At 38.1% G+C, this 22536-nt stretch overlaps 3 protein-coding genes across 8 annotated transcripts in view; 2 read left to right on the forward strand and 1 right to left on the reverse strand.

Moving 5' to 3' along the window:
* The window catches only part of LOC141444918 (uncharacterized), a 21696-nt gene extending 17333 nt beyond the window's left edge, over positions 1 to 4363 (forward strand). The window contains exon 2 of the mRNA XM_074110690.1: positions 3783 to 4363. Coding sequence (XP_073966791.1) covers positions 3783 to 4357 — 575 coding nt within the window. The 3' untranslated portion in view covers positions 4358 to 4363. The remainder of the gene's footprint in view (positions 1 to 3782) is intronic.
* Invadolysin (leishmanolysin-like peptidase, invadolysin) overlaps positions 1 to 22536 on the reverse strand; it is a 108306-nt gene that overhangs the window by 35800 nt on the left and 49970 nt on the right. For all 6 annotated transcript variants that reach the window (XM_074110689.1, XM_074110687.1, XM_074110685.1 and 3 more), the window contains exon 5: positions 4748 to 4859. In XM_074110689.1, the coding sequence (XP_073966790.1) occupies positions 4748 to 4859 (112 nt within the window). The remainder of the gene's footprint in view (positions 1 to 4747; positions 4860 to 22536) is intronic.
* On the forward strand, positions 5954 to 21029 carry LOC141444657 (uncharacterized). Its single transcript, XM_074110235.1, has 7 exons — positions 5954 to 6043; positions 12218 to 12505; positions 14733 to 14885; positions 16720 to 16900; positions 17425 to 17682; positions 18897 to 19071; positions 20653 to 21029. The coding sequence occupies exons 2-7, from the start codon at positions 12218 to 12220 to the stop codon at positions 20783 to 20785; spliced, it is 1188 nt and encodes a 395-aa protein (XP_073966336.1). The 5' UTR covers positions 5954 to 6043; the 3' UTR covers positions 20786 to 21029.

Raw genomic sequence — 22536 nt, forward strand, 5'->3', positions numbered from 1 at the left:
CACTATTTTGGGTGAGCTACGCGGGTTTATTAATAATTCGAATAATTTTGAGAATATTTTGCAATGCCTGAAATTCATTATGGCAAATATGCGTTACGGGCAATGAATGTCTTTGTTTTGAGACAGTTTTGTTTTTAGGAAACCTTTGTCCTCCCTTTTTTCCGAACAAAACGGGACTACGCAACACTGTGGCATGATCGATATTTTTACGGTGCGGTTTTAAGGTCTTAAATATGATTTAAATGTAAATTTTGTTTTCACGCCCGTAATAACAAACTAACCACTACAGTTCAGGCAGGACCTTTGTCTACAGTGGCGCCAACTGGTGAGCGCGAAAACGGTAACCCTCATTGTTAAGATTCCTGCTTGTAGTAAATTAAATCTTCATATCTCCAACATTTTCTAATACCCTTTTGACGTCAGAATCAACTTCCCCGCAATCTTTTGAAGCCGCATAACTTTCCGCTGCCAAGTAATTTGCTATCTTTAAGGTTTCTTATGCTTAAGGGAAACAATGTAGCAACATCTAAAGTACAATTCAATAGAATCTGTCAATTTTCTACATATTTAAGACACCATATCGTGGGCACACTTGATTATATATGTCCCTGTTGTTGCAATTATCATCTAAAAGGAATCAAAAAAGAATAATAGTCACATCACAAAGCCTTAGGCAGCCCGGTGTTTATATTAGTAGGCTGGAAGTGTCTACAGGATTGTCAGATTCTATTGAATTGGAGTTTACTTAAAACAATGGCACCGTCTTACTAAAATGCGATGACAATAGGAATAAATACATCTGTCACCCTTTACTTAAAAATTTTTTTTTTGTCTGTACTTGCATTGTCATCCAAACTCCTACCAAATACGGTATTTGACTATTTTGTATATGTTTTATAAATTAAAACTACACAATGCCTGTTATCGAATAGAAAAACATTTTTTAAGCTACCTTTACAAATAACAAAGTTATAAAGGTTTGAAATTCAAGATTAGACAGAGAAAGACATACTGGCATGTGACGTCACACGCCAGTACCGCCATACTTGCTGCATAGAGAAAAGCGTTTGAGAAAGAGACAGGTATATTGATTTTTCAAAAAATTACTATAAATCCAATTTTCAACCGATTAAAATTTTCTCTTCGCTAAACACTATCTGTATATCTATATTTCATAATAATATTAAGATATGGCAAAATCAGGAGTTGTCAAATACCGTATTTCAAGTCGACGCCATTAACCGTTGAGGAGTTCCGTCCTGCGGAGACGACCCTGGCTGGACCAACAGGATGTCACTACCAGATTATTTATTGTATTGTCATCAAAATTTATGTCAATGCGACCACTGGAAGTGAGTCAAATTCAACTTGCATTTGACTCGCACATACATTGCAAGTTAAACGCAGTTTAGCAAAAAGGATCCAAAGCACTGTCATGTTTTCATTAAATTCGTTTTTGTTCCTACTGCAATGGGTCGGATCCTTTTGTTAAACTACGTCCAGTTAAATAAAGGCCTGTACATAAAAGAGTATCTAATGTGACAATGCCGTCTCTAGCCCTTCATAGAGGTAGAGCGAGATTGTCTAAAGCGCTTCCACGCCTCTCAAAAGGGCCATCATAGTTTTATTTTGCACTGAAAACTGGAAAATATCACCCCTTGCGATCTGGCGTCTAGAATGATCGCTCTTCTTGCCCTAGAGCCAGCGCTGAACCTGACTGACTGAGTGGCAAACTACAAATACAAATACAAACAACTTTATTTCGCTTGAATAATGGTACAGGTGTTAATTAAAAGACAATATTGGGTCACATTTTCACCATAATCTGGCATGCAAAATGTCATAATTAAATTACATTTTTTATATATTACAATCAAAATGTCACCTGATTTATTATTGATCAAAATAATCAAAGTATTCGGCTACTGAGTAGAAACCCTTTGACACAAGCCAAGCTTTAAGTTTTTGCTTAAACATTTTCAAAGGCAATACGGTATTTGACAACTCCTGATTTTGCCATATCTTAATATTATTATGAAAATATAGATATACAGATAGTGTTTATGTTTAGCGAAGAGAAAATTTAAATCGGTTGAAAATTCGATTTATAGTGATTTTTTGAAAAATCTATATACCTGTCTGTTTCTCAAACGCTTTTTTCTATGCAGCAAGTATGGCGGTACTGGCGTGTGACGTCACATGCCAGTATGTCTTTTTTTGTCTAATCTTGAATTTCAAACCTTAACTTTGTTATTTGTAAAAGTAGCTTAAAAATTGTTTCTCTATTCGATAACAGGCATTGTGTAGTTTTAATTTATAAAACATATACAAAATAGTCAAATACCGTATTGTTTCATGTCATCACTTAGTCGTAGTTTACTATTGGAGATAGACTTTAAATCTAGCTGAGAGAATCATAGAGGAGATTATCCAAAATTTCCACAGAGTACAGTACAGAGCTAGGTAGTTCACAGGCATTTAATTTAAGGGACAATTCGAGGGTTACGAGAATAGGGTCGGTAGGTAAATAACAAGCACAAAACCAACTATTTTCTTCAAATTGACAAAATCATTAGACTTGCTCGTTTTAAAAAAGTGAGCACAGATTTTGTCATTTGGTAAGTCTGGAAGGACCTCAAACGAAACAGTTCTCAGGCATGTAAATTCTGAATACAGGCTGTCAAAATGTTAACTGTGCAGCTTACATTTTTTATATGGAAGGAAATACTGCTCTCGTAACTTATTAATAAAATCTAGTATTATAGTTAGTAGTAGTCCGGGACAATCCCGGATGTATCGGCATCTGGTAGCCCTAACCTCAGTGCCGGATTCGATCCCGGGCGGGGCAAATTTTGTATGAATAATACAGATGTGTGTTCTCGGGTCTTGGACGTTTAATAATTTAAGTATGTATTTATCTATGTAAGTATGTTTATCTATTGTCTAGTCTAGTATATTAGAAGACGCTTAGTTTGGGACTAGGTCGATTGGTGTCAATTTATCCCATGATATTTATTTATTAGTAATTTTATTTGATATTTGTTATTTTTAAAATTAGTTTTGTGACATTTCAAGTATTTATTTTCGACATTTAGGTATTACTAGACTTGGCACGTGTGTTTCCGTAATGTCAATTCAACTACAAAACCTTATGGCTTACGCGAGCGAAGCCTATTTTGATGGTAAACATTTTCTATTTACATTTTCCTCCAAAGTCAACAGTGTGGTTTGCATTTGCCTCATTTAAAATAATGATTGTGTGTTCTCAAAACAATGTCGACTAGATGTCTCGCGCGCGCGGTTTTGTTCTCCATTCCATCCAGTAACAAATTTTGAAACTTACAAAATAAATAAAAAACTTAAGAAAATAAGACTTAAATTATACATTAGAGTAGCACATACAAAAAAAAGAGCAATTAAACAATAATTTAGACGAAAAAACGAAACAAATGTTTTGACACGGCCACTTTAAACCTGTCAAGAGAAAGGTTGAATATATCTTATTCCGAAAATGAATATTGTAGGTTTTATAAGCTCTACGTATAAAAGAATTGGAAGCATATTTTCATGCTTAAAACGTTGAACGTGGTCGATGTTGTCCATCACTAAATCTAGATTCTTAAAAAAAATATCGGACTCGTGTTGCGTGTCCATAGACGATGATTGCTTCCCATCAGCTTACCTGCATGCTCGTTTGTTCCCTCTTATATTAAAAAAAGTAGTATACTCGGGCGAAGTCAGGCGGCTACTTTAACATTCTAACGTAGTTAATTTTGTTACAGGTCTACATTTACTATGCCTAACAAAAATCTCACAACCCATGGTAATATTCACCGCCAACATGGAAGACATAAAAAAACTTGCCAGGCGTTTCGTCTCCGACGACATGGCTGAAAAACTAGCAGACCTTATACTTAAAGCTAGCAACGGAGTAAAACCTGCAAAGATATCGGAAGAAAACGACAAAAACGTAAACAGTCTAGAAGATATATCGCAAGATAAGACAATAAAAACCGACAATAACGAAATTACAAAGCCAAGGAAGCTGAAGATTAAAAAGAAACATTCGAAGGAACTTATTTATAGGAAAAAAGATACTACAGATGGTGTTGTTATAAATGTTAATTGGGATGAACATACTACTGACACTCCGGTTGAACGTTACACTAAACTTACAAAGTATGAGAAAGATAAAGAAAAGCCTGGGATGAATAATTCGGATGATGATCGCTTTGGATATAGGAACTATAGACATTTTGACACTGTTCCAAAATATATAAGTAATGACGGAGAAACAACTGATATAGTAGCGACCAGCGGGCCTATAGGTCTGCCTAAACTAAGGAAGACGTGGTGATAAAAGTATTGTTGTTTTATTTTTGAGCAATTCTTTGGATATCTAAGCTATAATATCGAGAAGACGTTCCTAATACAGATGTAGTGAACAATCCTTTCCCATTGTATTTTATCGGAAATGTTTGTATTTGTCATGTTACTTCAGTCAGCCTCAGTACCCATAAAGACAGTGTAAGGGTGTTCGAGCCTTGGCAGGTGGGGGTGGAGGCAAACAGCTTGGGTTGCTGAATTTGAAAGCAGATTTTCTAGCGATGTTTCTTAGACATGTTTCATCAAAATCGGTTCAGCCGTTTTTGTGATATTGAACTTTGAAGTGACAAAGTCGGGGGTTTTCCAACCTTTTGTTGGTTAGGTTATCATTTAATTTAATCTTATTTTATAAAACACTCACATTCAAATGGTTCTCCGGCACGCGCACTTCTCCACACATGGTCTCGGCTGCGCAGGAGTCGATGCAGTGCGCACGCCCGCCGCGAACGAACACCTGCCGCGTCGGACACTTCCTGCAAAGACGTTATGCTATAGTCAACATTGGAGCTGTCAATCAATCAATCAATTTTAATAGGGAATATTACTGCAATGTCCTGCCGTCAAAGTGCAGCATTAGCACAAACCGTAAACAGTTTTTTTCACCCCCGACGCAAAAAGAGGGCTGTTGTAAGTTTGACCGCTATGTGTGTCTGTCTGTGGCACCGTAGTAAACGGGAGGACCGATTTGAATGCCGTTTTTTTTATTTGAAAGCAGGTTTTCTAGCGATAGTTCTTAGTCGCTGTAGCCGAATACGGGTCAAATCTACCAAGTTAAAATTTAACCCACTTCCAGTAGTCAGATTGACTTGAAATTTGGCATACTTATGTAAATCAGGTGACAATACAGTCATCTGGTACTGACATACTGGTAGTCCAGGCAGGGCAGCCAGGATCGTATCCGCAGGACGGAACTCCTCAACGGTTAATGGCATCGACTTGAAATTTGGTAAGGAAATGTAATTAAGATAATCCAAGTACATTAAGATTGTTTTTTTGGAATCTTTTAGTATTTTTTATTTCAACTCCAAATTTTTACTTTTACGGTCATCCCGTAAAACCAAAATTGAAAATACAAACTGAAATATAGATGCACAGAAAAACTAGAAAAATAAGACCAGCACTGGGAATCGAACCCAGGTCCTCGGCATTCCGTGCAACGTGCTATACCGCTACACCACTGCTGGACAACGGTACAGACACGAATTTCCCCTATGTCAAAGTCAAGTCAAAGTCAAAATATCTTTATTCAATTTAGGCTATAACAAGCACTTATGAATGTCAAAAAAAATCTACCACCGGTTCGGAAAAGCCTCTGTTGAGAAGAATCCGGCAATAAACTCAACGAGGTATATGCACCACATATCTCAGCTTGTTTGTTTCTTAGCCACTAGTGCTGGTCTTATTTTTCTGGTTTTTCTGTGCATCTATATTTCAGTTTGTATTTTCAATACAAGTACAGTCAGCAAATGTTTTAGGGTTCCGCTTACGGTAGGGAATCCTAAAAACGCTAGTACATCTGTAGTTATCGTTATCAGAACTGATAACTAGATTGTTGGAAAGTCGTCAGTCGACGCGGCGGTCTAATGCCGGACAGTGTTAAAAGAAAATGGCGTAGTGTGAAATGTAGTGACATATTGTATTGGGACTATATAGAGAGGTATGTGATTCCAAGGTTTATCGTAAGGCACTAGGGATCGCCACACGATGAAGACAAGGACGGAACGACTTTTGCATCGTATGACATCGTTTACATACTCATTTTGGCCAGTTCCGGATTAAGACAATTTGCTTTAGCCGTAACCAGCCTTACCTTTTATGTGCTAGCAAATTATTTTTTTTGGTAGTACCAAAGTAGCCTGTGTTATTTCAGACGTCCAGTTGATATAGGAAGAAGAATAACCTAACAAACAAAAAGTTGGAAGACCCCCGACTTTGTCACTTCAAAGTTCAATATCACAAATACGGCTGAACCGATTTTGATAAAACATGTCTAAGAACCATCGCTAGCTCGCTGCTTTCAATTTAAAAAAACGCGTTCAAATCGGTCCACCCGTTTAAGAGCTACGGTGCCACAGACAGACACACATAGCGGTCAAACTAATATAGAACACCCCTCTTTTTGCGTCGGGGGTTAAAAAACCAATGCACGCGTACCTCAATAAGACCTAACCAACTCAAAAAAGTTGTCATTTCCCCTGAAATTGTCATTTCAAATTTCTATATCTCAAAAACGACCGAACCGATTCTGATTAAACTTATCTAAGACCCATTTGCAAGAAATTTTGCTTTCACGTTAAAAAGACCACAGTGAAATGGGTCCATCCGTTTGGGGGCTGCGATGCCACATACAAACAGACTGACAGACATTGGCGTCAAATTTATAACACCCCCCTTTTTGCGTCGGTGGTTTTTTTATATATTTCTTAGGGACAGTAATAATTAGGGTGTTGTCGATTAGTTCCCGTTTAAAAATAGCAGTATCATAAAAAAAACACAGCATTACAGTTTCACCAAAGCACTGTGAAAATAATACATTATGGAACAAATACAATAATAGTACATTGTGTCTTAAGGGCGGTAAATAAGGAATTACGAACGAGAGTCTATTAGGCTTTAATGAGTCGATGTTCGTAATTGTAGTACCGCCCGTGCGACATACAATGTTTTTCATCGCATTTGCGACTAAAATTGTAGATTTGTAAAAGAAAAACTAATATTTTTTCAAAAATTGCCGGTACCGCTGATTGCGCTCTTGGCAGCGCCAGCTGCAGTAGCAGTCGTACATCCATGTTCTCGCATAACTTCAGACATTCATCACACCAGCTTAACCAACTACTCGCAAACACATCGCAGCTTGGGGCCGATTCGAGGAGCGAGTTCATTAGGTTTACGAACTAGTGACCATTTTCAGCGGGACACACTACGCGCTACCGGCTTCGCAAATAAATGGGAAGATACAGCAAGCCAATCAGCAGGGCTACTACGAAATTCGAAAATCGAAGTTCGTATCGTACCGTCCCTTTCACGGTTAAAAATAATACGGTATCTATATTTTTTCGGGGTCCCATATCGGGGTAAGCCATAGTGTACTGTTTGTCATAATGATCATTTGCCATAGTTATTTCTTTCACTGAAACCATAAAATTTTCAGGAACTTTGAATAATTATGTAAGCTAGTAAACTACTGTAATTTAAAATTGACATTCTATTTTGTAAATTATTGAGCCTTATTATTTGTATCTTGACATTTAAATTTTACATTCATTATTTTTTAAATTTTATTTTACGTGTTATGTAAAACCTAATAATAAAAACCTACCACCCCCATGTAAATAACAGTATGTTTTTATGATTGTATTATGATAAGTTTGTAGAACTCTACATGTTAGGTCAGATTAATTTTATAACAATCAGAAATTATTTATAGTTTTCTAGAAACAAGAATTAGGGCAAATGATCATTATGGCAAACATTACATTATGACTCTTAATATGTATGGATTCCAATATAGACACATTCTGGAAACGGAAGGAGTTGATAGGTAACATTTCTAGTGCTTTTTATAGCTAAATTCATACAGTAAGAGTACAGAGATGAAACGAAAACAAATCTTATCTCCAATGACATAAAATACAAATTACATCTAAACTGTTAACCCTACAGATAGATAGTGATTAGATAGCCGATATTGTGGTAGGTGTCTTCTGCTTTTTAGAAAGTGCCAAAATGAGCCTTAATAAGTTGAAGTAAGACTTTATTTGCAATGCATGGTTATTTAAGTGTTTATCTTTATGGTATTTCGCGTAGATTTGAATAATAAAAGATAGTATCACGAGAACTATAAAAGTACTTTCACGCTGAAGTGTTCAATATTCGCAATATTTACAAATGGAATAAAATAAAATAGTAGATTGTACCTTTGTACCACAAGAGCATAAAACGAGCCATTTTACCCGAGACATTCATATAGCCACCCGAGCCGCTATGGCGAGGGTGGATAGACACGTCGAGGGGAAAATGGGTTCAGTGCTCGAGTTTTACACTGCTTTTCACTTCGATGGCGAGGAAATGAAATAGCAACAGTGGAAACAATTATTCACTTACTATGTACGTTTATTGTTCATGCATTACTATATAATTATATTTTTTTTTTATTTTATTGATCTATTTTGATTGATTTATTTTTAATAATTAAGAGGCACCAGTACGCTAGCCGCTGATCGGCTATTCATACAATAGTAGTTTCGTTCTAATTTACAAACAACACACTGAAACAAAAAATAACTTTGCGACTATAATGGGAGCAGCTATTTTGATGTTTATAATTAATTTTCTTTCATATTCAATGTAACGAAATAAAATCACATTAATGTTAAGTTTTGTATGTGAAATGGAAATTCGTTATTGTTTTTTTTCGTTACATTTTATTTTAACCAAAACTAATTATAAGCATCGTAATGGCTGCTCCCATTATAGTTGCGAAGTTGCGTTTTGATCTGTAGTGCTGCTTGTAAATTAAAACGAAGCTTCATTTGTATGGGGAAGCGAGCGTATAGGGGACTCTTAAACGCCCACGACTTGACAAACATAGTACCAACAGTGGACCGTGGCCATTGACTTAGAACCTTAGGCTCCACATTATACTTATAAATCACGATTGATCCATCTTTATCAGTATTGTTATAAATTGTAGTCTCCTACTTGATTGAAATACAATCGAATAATAGCAAGAATTTTATCAGATATGATTGATATGTCTTTCATTTGGATCCGAAAGGGCATAATTAAGAGCGTTTATACCTGCTGAGCTGGCAACGTTGCATTTTTGTTAGTTTCTCCTCGATTATTCCATAAAAATTTAATGAAAATTAAAAATGTGGTCTGATATCACTGTTCTTAATATAGAAGTTAATGTGCCTACTCCAATAATTATTCGCGACAGACTTTTATATTCTTTAAAAACGAACATATGTTTATTAACGGTTTTTAAAGAAAATAAAACGAATAATTATTGGAGTAGACACATTAACTTCTATATTCAGTGCAGTTGAACTTCGAAACGGTACAACTAGGTGTACCCCAAGGAAGTGTAATTGGGCCCCTTCTATTCTTGTTATTATATAAATGAACTACCGACAATAATTGATGAATTATGTGTACTTTTTCTTTTTGCTGACGATGCCACAGTATTGTTTACGGGTGACTCGCCTACTGCCGACTTGGAGAGGAAAATGGGCTCCACACTAGACTCAGTTGTTAAACGGCTTCAATCAATTAACCTAAGAGTAAATTAAAAAAAAACGAAAGTAGTGCAGTTTAGGAATTACAAAACTTCCTGTCCACCGCTTACTAATATGTCTGAAGTCTGGAGGTGGACAGTATCAACTTTCTAGGAGTAACAATCGATCCTCATTTGAATTAGAAATCGCATGAGTTATTAAATAAAAAAATATCAAGTGGTTGTTATGCATTTCTATATTATCAGAAACATGCTCGGTAGCTGTCGTTAGGGGTACCTACTATGGAAGCGTTTTTTTTTTATTCGACTGGATGGGTGGTAAGAGATCACCACCGCCCATAAACAGCTGCAACACCAAGGGTATAGCAGACGCGTTGCCAACCTAGAGGCCTAAGATGGGATACCTCAAGTGCCAGTAATTTTACCGGCTGTCTTACTCTCCACGCCGAAACACAACAGTGCAAGCAATGCTGCTTCACGGCAGGATTAGCGAGCAAGATGGTGGTAGCAATCCGGGCGGACCTTGCACAAGGTCCTACCACCTGCAAAGCGTATATCCATTGCTAACATATGGAATTATATATTGGGGTAATCCAGCCAACGTCCAGTCTACGTTTGTCCTACAGAAGAGATGCGATGCCTGTGTAAAATTTATCGCATGGATGCTCAACAGTCTTTACGAAATACTTTTAAAGAAAAACGCTTTCTAACGCTGACTGCCATATTTGTTTTGGAGTTGTGTTTGTTTGCGAAAAAACAAGCTTAATTTTTTATTGATAAATCTGCTCTGCGAAGTAACTTGCGCTCGCAGTACAGGTATCATCTCTGTTTGCCCAGAGTTAATAACTCAGAGTTAAAAAGCTCATACATTACTGCCAATAATGCCATAAAGGTTTTTAACCACCTTACCTTTTATATAAAAATGGTTGAAGGGACAAAATTCAAAGCCGAGCTTATAAAGTGGCTGATAGATAGGGTATTTTACAATTTAAATGAGTTCTTTATACATCATTAATTATGAAATTTTGCTGTTATATTGTTTTCCATCCAAGAAATTGTCATTGTTATGTGTAGTTTAAGTTATATGTATATAAATCTATCTGAACATGTTGTACGCACGAATCGGGTAACTGTTGATGATACTTTGTAGGTACCTACTACATTCGACTTTGTACACTCCTCACAGTTTATGCAATAAATATTTATATTTCTATTTCAAAGCAAATCGTCATGACACTTCTTTATTTAATCACTTCTGTCTGATAGTTATATTGATTATACAGTGATAATATTAGCATTTTAAGTGCTTTGGCGTTTGTTTATTATGTATAGTTTTGGAATTGAGATTATTTGACTTGAGTAGAAAATCTTTCTCTCGTAATCCGTTTTAAAACAGTGAAAATCTGCATTTTCTAAAATCCGTTTTGAAATATAATTTAAAAAATAGCTCCCTTATCTATGTATGATGAAATACCATGCGCGGTGTTATCATTTAATAATCTGTGACGAAAATGACGTTTATATGTTTGTCAGTGCAAATGCCTCGTGTTCAAGTGGTTTTTCACCGGCGAGGCGAGACGAGAATTGAAATTTGTATGGCAGTGCCCGCGGCGGCTCGCGGCGGGCGCGCGAGAATGCATACAAATTTCAATTCTCGTCTCGCCTCGTCTCGTCTCGCCTCGCCGGTGGAAAATCACCATTAGGTCTTTACTATACCTACACACGTTTTACGTTACGTTAAAAATAATACAATTTAAGTAAAAACTATCATAAAATAACCTAACGTATACCAGTTTCCAAAACATTGTTCTGCCATGGCCCGATAATTTTCACACTGCCCCTTCGTGACGTGAACCACTTAATACTTTTAAACCCAAGCTTATTAATAGTAAAAATGTTTTATAAATACTACATATTTTGGTATCGCCTATAGTCACTAAATTTTGGTGCGAAGTATGGAGCTGCTACTTATCTTTTACTAAAGAATCCAAGTTCGCGGAAAAGTAGGTATTATTTTTAAAACAAGGCGGGAATGTTGCGATTGCGACCCGGTATTTTATTTTGATGGCCCGGTACCGGGTCACGACCCGGCAAATGGGAAACGTTGCTGTATTTTTATTTTATTATTATTTGTTTGTAATTTTTTCTATAATTGTATACCGTAGTTTTAGGTATTTTTTTTTATTTGTAGTTATTTTATTTTGTAAAAATGTCTTTCTGCCAAGTTTCTTGCGGCGCATTCTTCTTGGCAATGATGGTCTTTCTGAAAGCGAATGTAGTTTAAAAATGACGCGTAAAAGTGCCCATTGCGGTCTATTTACTGAATAAATGATTTGAATTTGCTGTCTATCAACTTTATTACCTTAACCGCAATAAAAAACATTTTGATTTTTTTATCATGTATTAAAATCGCTTCAGCCGTTAAGTAGTTACGAGAGTACATAGGAATAGACATACATACCCACGTACATACATACGGGTCAAACATAAACCCTCCTTCTTCGCAATCGGGTAAAAAATGAGAATATTTTGAAATTCCTTCATCCCTCTTAAGAGCAAACCACAGGTTGTATAAATGCATTTTTTTTTCAGATGACGACGCCTCAACGTTACCAGGGTTACCCCTACTCAACCCCGCGCGTCACCGAAGTCTCTGACAGACCCTCCGTGACTGCCACCACCCCAACGACCCCCACCTCTGCGGGGCGTGAGGCTGCGAGGTACCAGGGATACCCTTACACAAACCCCCACGTGCATGATGCACCCTCTATAGATGCTGCGACAGCGAACCGCTGGGCGCATTTACCAAGAAAGCCTTTAGAGGCGAGGAATAATGTCATCTACGTAGATATGCCGGAGGAGGGTAGCAGTCAGGTTACGGTTAGTATTAGTGTTACTAGTATGTTATTTTATAAAAAGAGGGAGTTTATAAGTTGGAGACGCGTGAATCTTTAAAGAGACAGGTATTCTAACCCTGCCAACATTTTGTTTTTGTAAGTTGAAGAGACGCGTGAATCTTTAAAGAGACAGGTATTCTAACCCTGCCAACATTTTGATTCTCTGTCTTCTCGGCGAAATATTCTGTGGTGTTAAGGAAAAAGGAGATGAGTCAAAAAATAATTTATTGACTCATCTCCTTATTGCCGTGACACGTAATAATGTTTTGAACCAATGAGTGCAAAACATCTAATTCTTTCAATGTCTTTGACTCATCTCCTTTTTCCTTAACACCGTAGTATTATTCCCAAATGTTTCATTTGACAAACTGAGGGCCTACTCCGAAATTCAAAAATTATCGTACCGTTCCTCTCACTCTCGTATTAAATAATATAAGTATCAGACGGACAGAGCGACACGAACTTCGATTTTCGAGTTTCGTAGTAGGTAGCCCCTCTGTTTTCTTTCCAAACTCACGATTTTCTCTGAAACCGTATTTGTTTCGGAACATTCATAAAACAAACATAACCTAATGTAGCCTACTCTGTTCTACCTATACCTACAACCATAAGAAAATACACTAACAAAGATTTTTGCTTTCGGAGAAGATTTGGGAAATAAAACATTTTGGCAAATAAAATATTTGGGAATAACATTTCTGCGCAAGGGCAGGATACCCGTCGTGTATTTAAAATAATTATGTAAGGGATAAATATGTGATTTTCCCATTAACGACGATACGCCAAAGGCGATAAGTACTGCTAAAAGCAATAAGTCGTTTCTGGGAAATCGCATACGTTTTGAACAGCAAAATTCCAAAAATATCACTGATCAAACAATATAAAACTAGCCGTTACCCGAGGCTCCGTCCGCGTAGAATTCGTTTTTCGCTATCCCGCGGGAACTATGCAACTTTCCGGGATAAAAACTATCCTATGTCCTACCCCGGGACTCAAACTCTCTATACCGAATTTCATCTAAATCGGGTCAGCGGTTTAGACGTGATGAAGTAACAAACAAACAGACTTACAAACTTTTGCATTTATTTTATTAGTGGGATCCATTGCCAAGAAGACATTATCCAAGGCGTATCATAAAATTAGTAGGTATCATGGACAGGGATGGTTGGAAATAATTCCGATCCGCGTTGACGATCCCTTACGTCAAATAGCTAATCTACACTGTGTTTAAAAATGTCATCATCATCATACACTTAAGAGCCTAACTTGTCGGTGGAGTAACCGCCATTCTGTACGCCTCTCTGCCAATGCTTTGAGCTTCTGATACGACATTACATTAAGAGAAGTTTCCCTGCCGGCCGTGCGGCCGCGTTAGGTATTCGTTTGGGATATTGCTGTCTTTATCGCTCGTGACATAAGCGCTCGCAGCCGTCCCCCCCATGCCTTCCGCAACGACGTCCGTAATTTATATCGAGATAGCTGTAGGCTTTGCAAGATTTGGGCGGTTGAATTTTGGGTTTCGTTGTTTTGTCATTATACGAAAAGTAGGTATTTAACAATCAAAATATTCATTATATTTTCTATGCCTGTGGTTTTTTCGATTTTTGTAAAAATGCTTTATTAGTCTGTTAATTCTCGTGCAAAGTTTGTCGACTTTTGAGCTCCTGTAATTCTGATATTACACATTTATATTAAAATCTGAAAAACCACAGGCATAGATAATTACGTCTAGTCCATACTTACAAAATTTCATCTATTTCTGTTGCCTAGTTTTCAAATGAGACCGGGACTACGTTTGTATGGAGAATGGAACGAAGAGACTTCTCTTAACCTAAAAATGCTGTTGTGTTAAATACTTGTGATGTCATTGTAACATTGTAAATCAGTTTAAATAAACATCTAGTTTAGTTCCTTGACAACTTGTATCTCGTTTGGATTCTTGTCAACGGAGGATATTCCGAACAGGCGGTAGATTTTTTTGTCATTCATATGTGCTTAGTATATGCCAAAATTTTATAAATATATCTTTCTCTGAACACCCACTAGCATTCATATGTGCTTGTTATATGCCTAAATTTTATAAATATATCTTTCTTTGAATTTCCTACGCTCGTTGGCCATTAATCCAATCTCGGTTTTTCAGTATGGATCCCGGGAATCACGGGATTCGATTCCCTATTTGCCACCCAGCATCTTAAAATACATTACAGAGACCAATGCCTGGTGCCTCACAATCGCGAGGTCCTCCCGACAAGAAGACTGACATTGATGACAACCCAGTCATCTACATAGATGTACCAGAGAGCGGATGCAGCGACGTCGCTGCACCCGTGGAACCCGAGGCGGAACCCGCGTACGTGCAAGTAAGTAGCGGCCAAATGTGGAGATTATGTTATTATGTTTTTTAAGCGAATTCTGGGAAGGCTTGCTAACATTTTAACTTTTGTGAGACCAAAACAACAGTACAAAAAGGGGCAGTGCACCGTCTTCATACAAACGGCCGGAACGCGAGTTATACCTACGCGCCACGAATTCTCAGCATACCTCGGCAACCATCAGTCGCGAGTGCCCCGCGGACGCGGTTACGTACGGACTCACGCGCATTTATTACGTACCTTAATACAAATATAAACAATACTCGTATTGTTCGGTGTACGGGTGTTTAAATTTATCTAATATAATATAATAAAAACGTATCTATTGAAGTTATATCAGAATGCGATTTTTTTATACTCTAATAAAGCTTTTCGCACATCACAGAAGAGGCGCAAATACTTCTCCGTGGCTAATTTGTAGATAAATATACGTAGTGATGAAGTCAAATAAACAGTTTAAAACATAACACGTTTAGTGGTTTTTTAAAATAACGTAAAATACATTTTTGTTAAACACTACTTGTTTAGTCCATCTTTAAATCTCTCCTAATCTTTTCCCTACTTTAAATTTCATGTGACATTATCAAATCAAATACATAATTGGCGAGTGACAGTTGTTAGTTTTTTTTTTTAGTTTTTCTTGTATATTTTTGTATTTTTTGTGTATAATTTGAATTTTAAAGTGCATTACTCGTACTTTTGTAACTGTCATGCTGTCATGTTTTATTGATAAATAAATAAATAAATAAATTTGAGTAGGCAGCCATGTCGCGCGTTTGCGTACCGAGCCGGCGTAGGTAATTAAGGACGCTGCCACGACGGAATACTGCTACTTTTTTATACTATGCCAAAACACTCGTGGTCAGCCCTTCTGAAACACTCGTTAGCTTGCTTGCGCCATAAAGGCCTCTATCCATTAGTAATAGTAACGAGTCAGGCTAAAATATATTCTTTGTATTGAAAAGTATGAGATAATACCCACTAGCACGTTACCAAAACAACTGTCGCCGTCGCGTCTCATGTATGCGCTTGACATTTCGTTCTTAACATGTTCCTATCACGGTGTAGTGGGTAAAGACCTTTAGTGTACCTATCATCATCCCAGCCTATACACGTCCCACTGCTGGGCACAGGCCTCCTCTCAGAATGAGAGGGCTTGGGCCGTAGTTCCCACGCGGGCCCAGTGCGGATTGGGAACTTCACACACACCATTTGAATTGCTTCGCAGGTTTGTGCAGGTTTCCTCACGATGTTTTCCTTCACCGTAAAGCTGTACCTATACGTAAGCTCAAAATTAGAAATTTTGTACAGACGACACGACGGGCTCATTTGAGTGTCTTTCTGATCCTACCCAATTGCTATTTTGAGTTTCTTGCGGGATCTTTCTCAACAGAGGTGTTTTCAAACCGGTGGTAGATAATTTTAAGGGTGCGTGTGATGTTTGTCATAACTTTTGTTAGTCATAAATTTCCCGCCGAAAACGCTATGTCAAATAGCTGGCAAACGAGCATGAGGGTCACCTAATGGTAAGTGTTTACCGCCGCTCATGGGCACCTACAGCATTATTAGGACTGCGGGTGCGTTGCCGGCCTAAAAGGGGGCTAAAGAGGGGAGGGGGGAGGGGGGGGGACGGAGTTGGACTTCCGGATCTCCCACTCACCGTACGTTTCAAAGTTGTATCAAAACTACTATTTCACGCCGGTATTCTGTGGGAGTGTGGTACTAACCCGGTTGAGCCGGCCCATTCGTACTGCAGCCAGCAAGCGATTCCAGTGGGGCGCTACCACATAAAAAAAATTAAATAGTCATATACTGTCCCTAGGAAACAATATTCTACAATCCGTTCGAAAATCGAAGAATAGACCAGGAGAAGGACGCGGATTCTATGAGGTCGTCTGACAGCGATTCTGTGGGCAGCGGGACTCCCAGACCATTAAGGCCTGCTCCCGGGAGGCCTACGCCCCCTAACACGCTGAACCTGACGTCACCGGGGTCATCATCAGGTCAGTTGGTGTCACAACTTTGCCTTGAGAGCCTTTGGGCAGACCCCGTTCATATTTATTATGAAAATGCGTAAGTGTAACAAAATTGGCATGATATAAACGCATAACGTTTAGATGGCATAGCAACATAAACGCATAATACTTGCAATAAATGCAACAATGAATACGCATAATGTGATGTCCTGATGTCGCCTAACTTTATTAAACATTAAACACAAAATTTAGAGCGACTAAATAATAAATCAAAACTTACATCTTATTTTATAAGTTTTACATTTGTCTGTCTACGGAAGGGTGAGGTACCTAGAGGTAGTAGGTATTTAGTTAAATTTATGTCTCCCGGCTTAGGTAGACTTTCTTTTTATCCAGGATACTTATGTGTATTCTGTTCACATAAAAATGCAATGACTATACGTATTTATAATTATGCGTTTTCCAATTAGGAATCTTTCAATCGGCTTCAGGCCTTTCCCTTCTTTTCATGAGTACGAACAACATACAAATAATTTAATACAACATTTCAGGTTACGGTTCTACCTACACAACCCCCGGGCTCCCCGCTTCCATGTCAAAAGAAGCGTACGTCTACCGGCAACAGTCCCCAGACGACTTCCCCCTCTCCCCCATCCCCATATCAGAGTTCCCCCAACCCCCACCAGCGTATACGGAGATCGAGAGTCCACGGGTGGGCTCCCCGGTGCAGTCGGGCGTGCTTCCTGTGACGGTGCCAGTGTCGGTTCCACCTGCCCAGGAGCCGCCAAGGACAGTGGTTATTACTCCAGGTATGAACTAGAACCTAGCAGTTACAATTGTAAACAAGTTTTTTTTGTTATTTTTAACACAGATTTTTTATTGCTGTATGTACTTTTTGTTGACTGCACTTTCATTGTCATCTAACTACATTTCAAGTCGATGCCATTAACCATTGAGAAGTTCCGGTCCTGCGGAGACGATTCTGGCCGGACTACCAAGAGTCTCTACCAGATTATTGTACTATCACCAAATTTACTAATGCACGCCAAATTTCAAGTCAATCCGAACACTGAATGTGCGTAAAAAACTTGCAAGATATAACCCGCACATATAGGTAGAGTCATTCACGATGACGCGTGCCGTGGTTCTTATTACAATGTCATTAATGTCTAATTTTGACAAAATCACGCGTCTTCCTGGATGGCACTAGTTTTTTTTTATAAGATTTTATGGCCTGGAAGCTTTGTCCTTTAAGCAAATGGATTGGGTATCAGTCTGAATTTAAGACAGGAGAATGGATAAATTCTTGATATTTTCACAAGAACACAATATTACATTTTTCCTACTGTATAATAGGTATACATAGATACATTGCAAGTTTAATAAAAGCTTGTCACAAAAAGGTCGGTGTTACGATATCTAGTGTACTTAGCATCACTTAAGTTTTCCCTCTACGGTCTACGCCCGCGCACGATGCGAGGTTTTCAGACGCTCTTCCTGTATGTCTTTTAATTATTAAAACACTATCCAGAGTACGACTAATTCTTTTTCCTAGCCACCCAACATGGTGTCAGAAGCATCAAGCAAGAAATCAATGGGGATCAACAAAACCGGCCAAGAGCGTGTCGGACGCGCCCAAATAGGGTTCCGTAGCCATTACGAAAAAATTAAGTAATATTTATCTAAGGATTTCGTATTTTATACGGAAGCACGAGCCAGCAGGAGTGTTTGAAACCCAATTTACTCGTATAGTAGGAGGTGAGGTAGACGATTATAGGTCCACTCTTACTGGCTCGTGCTGAGGCACCGACTTCAGACTCGGAGAAAATTATTGTCATGGTTTTTTGTAGTCGGTTCTATTTTTGTTATAAAATGTTTTTGTTAGAGTCGTGTTTCTACTCCATACTATTTTTTAGTCACGGGTTCACGGTGGATGCAGGCCTTTACCAACCGGAGTAACTGGAGGTATATGTCCAACAGAGGGCGTCCTGCGACTGATATATAATTATGTTTTTTTTTCCAGGAACAACAGATGGAGCATACCGGCAAAGAATCGACGAGCCTTCCCCAATCGGTTTACCCAACCCGTTCCGCAAAGTGGTGTACTGCCACCACTGCGGGCTGAGGGTCCACACACTGGTCATCAGACAGACTGGCACGGCAACACACGTGGTGGCACTGACGGCGCTATGCGTTGGGTAAGTTTACAACTAATCAGAACATATTATGACATGTAATGACAGCAGGATTTTGACATTAACTCATTAATTTAATTCATTCTCCTTTTATGCAATCAGTTCTTTTGGGGTGATCCTTAAATTATGTCACACATTTAGGGAGGGTTCAGACGGGGTTCTCTATCGTTTGCCCGAATTTCATTTGCCATAATGTATCGTTTTCCATAATTTTAATTTGCCATAAAGTAATTTATTTCTGAAATAATATTTTCTTCCGAGTTGCTAATAACTAACCTAACCTTACCTAACCTACTGCATTAAGTATATAAGATGTTATTTAAAAAAAATCCTGAAAACAGCACGGTTCTATATATATTATGGCAAACATTGTTATGGCAAGTGAAATTCGGGTGAATGAAATTCGGGCAAGTAAAGGTATACGGTCAGACGGTTCGTGACGCAGGAACAAAATAATTGCAATTTTCATAGCAATACGTGTGACAATGGGGAGGGAGAGGGGGGCTAAAGAGGGTCATCAACTCATCATTGGTGTGACACGAGTACTGCCTTTTCGCAACGTAACGTTTGGCAACCTGTTTCATTTCGCAAACTCTAAAACTGTAAATATTTCAGGATTTTTTTCAGGGCCATCGTGTAGAGCCCTTAAGGTTAGGTTAGGTTACTTTTATAAAAATCCAGATATATTTACAGTTTCAAAAATATTTAACAGTTGGGAAATGAAACAGGTTGCCAAACGTTTTTCGCCGAAACATTAGTAAACCGGTGTGACACACACGCGCACACAAACACACAAACACACACACAAACATCACGCCTGTATTCCCAAATGGGGTAGGCAGAGCACACGAAACGTTACCGCTTCGGAGCCACTTTTAGCAATTTTAGGTGTGACGTATTAATGGCCCCTTTGCAGCTGTGTGTGTAATCATTCGCTTCAACTCTCGTGGCACTATCTATACTTAATAGCATTGGCGTGCGTGCAGTGGGTTAATTCCAGGGTAGGCAGCTGGTATTTTGCGCCTGCAGCAGCACGCCAGCCTCCCACAGAGTGTAGGCAACACTAGCGCTGCCCATCCTCAATTCAAGTCATAGCCTACTATCATTAAAAGGTTGCCTGGAAGAGATCGCTCTTAAGCGATAAGGCCGCCTATTGCTCACCTTGTATTTTTTTTCTCTGTGTATCTGTTTTCTGTATCGCTTACTATGTCTGGTGTACAATAAAGAGTCTTTAGTCTTTGTATTGTATTGTATTAAAAATGTGAAAGTTTGTGAGTATGAGTATATGTCGACAGGATAGCCTAGTGGTTAGAGAACCTGACTATGAAGCTTGGGATCTCGGGTTCGATTCAGATATTTAGATTCAAGCAGATATTTGTATGAATGATATGAGTATTTGATTTTTAATTTATATTTAAGTATATATATTTCTCTGTATAAGTATGTTTATCCGTTGCGTAGTAGGTACTTATAGTACATACAAGGTTTACTTAGTTTGGGTTTGGGACTATCATAGGTCAATTGGTGTAAATTGTCCCATGATATTGTAAGTGTCAATATTTTACGATTATTTTTTTGTTCCAGACTCATCCCAATAACTATACTGGTCTACTGCACAGATACCTGCAAGAACAAGAACCATTATTGCCCGAACTGCAATAAAATGATAGGCTATGAAGTTCCCATCTTATGCCAGAACATGACCTTCACTAAATAATGCTGCAAATACATTTCGTCCACTTAATGCAGGGGTCGCCAAACTAAGGCCCGCGGGCCAAGTCCGGCGCGCGAGCCCCTCTAATCCGGCCCGCGGAAAGAAAGCGGGAGGTAATTGGTCATAATCATAGATAGCCACTCATGAACATAATCAACACCAAGAGCGTTACTTGTGTGTTACTCTTATCTAGGTACCCCCTGAAGACTAAGGGCCTGTTTCACCACTTGTCGACTAACTTTAAGTGTCAGATAAAAGTAATGCCGTCTTTGTTTATTCGGACAAAACAAACAGAGACGGCATCACTGATATCTCTCACTTAAAGTTAGTCGACAAGTGGTGAAACTAGGGCCTGCCCTAAGTCTACTTAACTAATTTATTACCCCCATGACCAGCCAAAGTCTTGGCCTGCACGAATTTACATTAAGTGCAGTATGGCCCTTGAGTCAAAAAGTTTGAAGACCCCTGACTTAATGCATACGGATCTTGTACGGATCTATTAAATGCGCCAATTTTTATTATGATTGGTTTTTTGGAGTCTTTTTTTGTATTTTTTATTTCAACTCCAAATTTGTTACTTTTACGGGTGTTCCGTGAAACCATATCGAAAATACAAATTGAGACATGGATGCACAGAAAAACCAGAAAAAGAGACCAGCACTGGGAATCGAACCCAGGTCCTCAGCAATCCGTGCTGCGTGCTATAACCCCTACACCACCGCTGGACCAATTTTTAATTTTTATTTTCTTGTCTTGTCTTTCTTTTCTCAGATTTCAATGCAATTTGGTGAATTGGTAAAGTTGCTTATTCTGACTATGGTAAGCCCAATTTCACCCTATGTCCTACAAATTTTTCCATTGAATTACACAAAATGTATGGAAATTTCTTAACTAAACTGAAAATTAGTATGAAATGACGAAGTCAAAATAAAAAAAAACAACAAAATAAAAAATAGCCCGTATAATGTTTTTGCATCGTATTTTGTCTGAAAAGGTCGTATTTATCTTGCTCTCTCAACTAGCTTACTGAAGTTTACTGCAGCTAATTGAGATAGCAAGATAAATACCAACTACTCCGACAAAATATAATGGCCAAACATTATTCACAACATCTGTACGCCGAACTTGTTTTAAATTATTTCGGGTAACGAGCGTCTTCACTTTTTTATAGACATTAACCCCGAGGGTTACGCAGCAACCTCATTGTAGAGAAACAACTTATAAATTCGCTCTATGTACACACAAAATGACGCAATTTTAATGTCGACCGCACCGAAATTTGCCCCCCTGGACTTAATAATATATAATAATTGCCGCATTACATGATAACGTCTATGTTTGTGTACAACAGTCTTGTGTACCGTCGCACACGTAACTTAATCTTAGATTTGTTTTAAAATTTAACAAGATATACTTTTATTCTTCATGCACACTAAGCCGTAAGATAAGCGACCGAAGTTTTGCGGATGATTTAAAGCCGATATAACATGAAATAAGATTGAATAATATTCCGCGATTATGCTTGCTTGCTTGTATTGTGTATTGTATTGTAAAACTCTTTATTGTATGTACAATCATTATTATTTCATGTGTTTTTATGTAAAAACACATGAAAATAACAGAACACAGGATAACGACACGATCTCGATTACGATCACGGTCACTACACGATTTGGCGTGATTAGCCGCGAAACTTCGGTCAATTATATCGACTTTATAATTTTAAACTTCGGTCAATTATATCGACTTTATAA

Source organism: Choristoneura fumiferana, chromosome 30 (genome assembly GCF_025370935.1).
Source record: "Choristoneura fumiferana chromosome 30, NRCan_CFum_1, whole genome shotgun sequence".
Classification (NCBI taxonomy): domain Eukaryota; kingdom Metazoa; phylum Arthropoda; class Insecta; order Lepidoptera; family Tortricidae; genus Choristoneura; species Choristoneura fumiferana.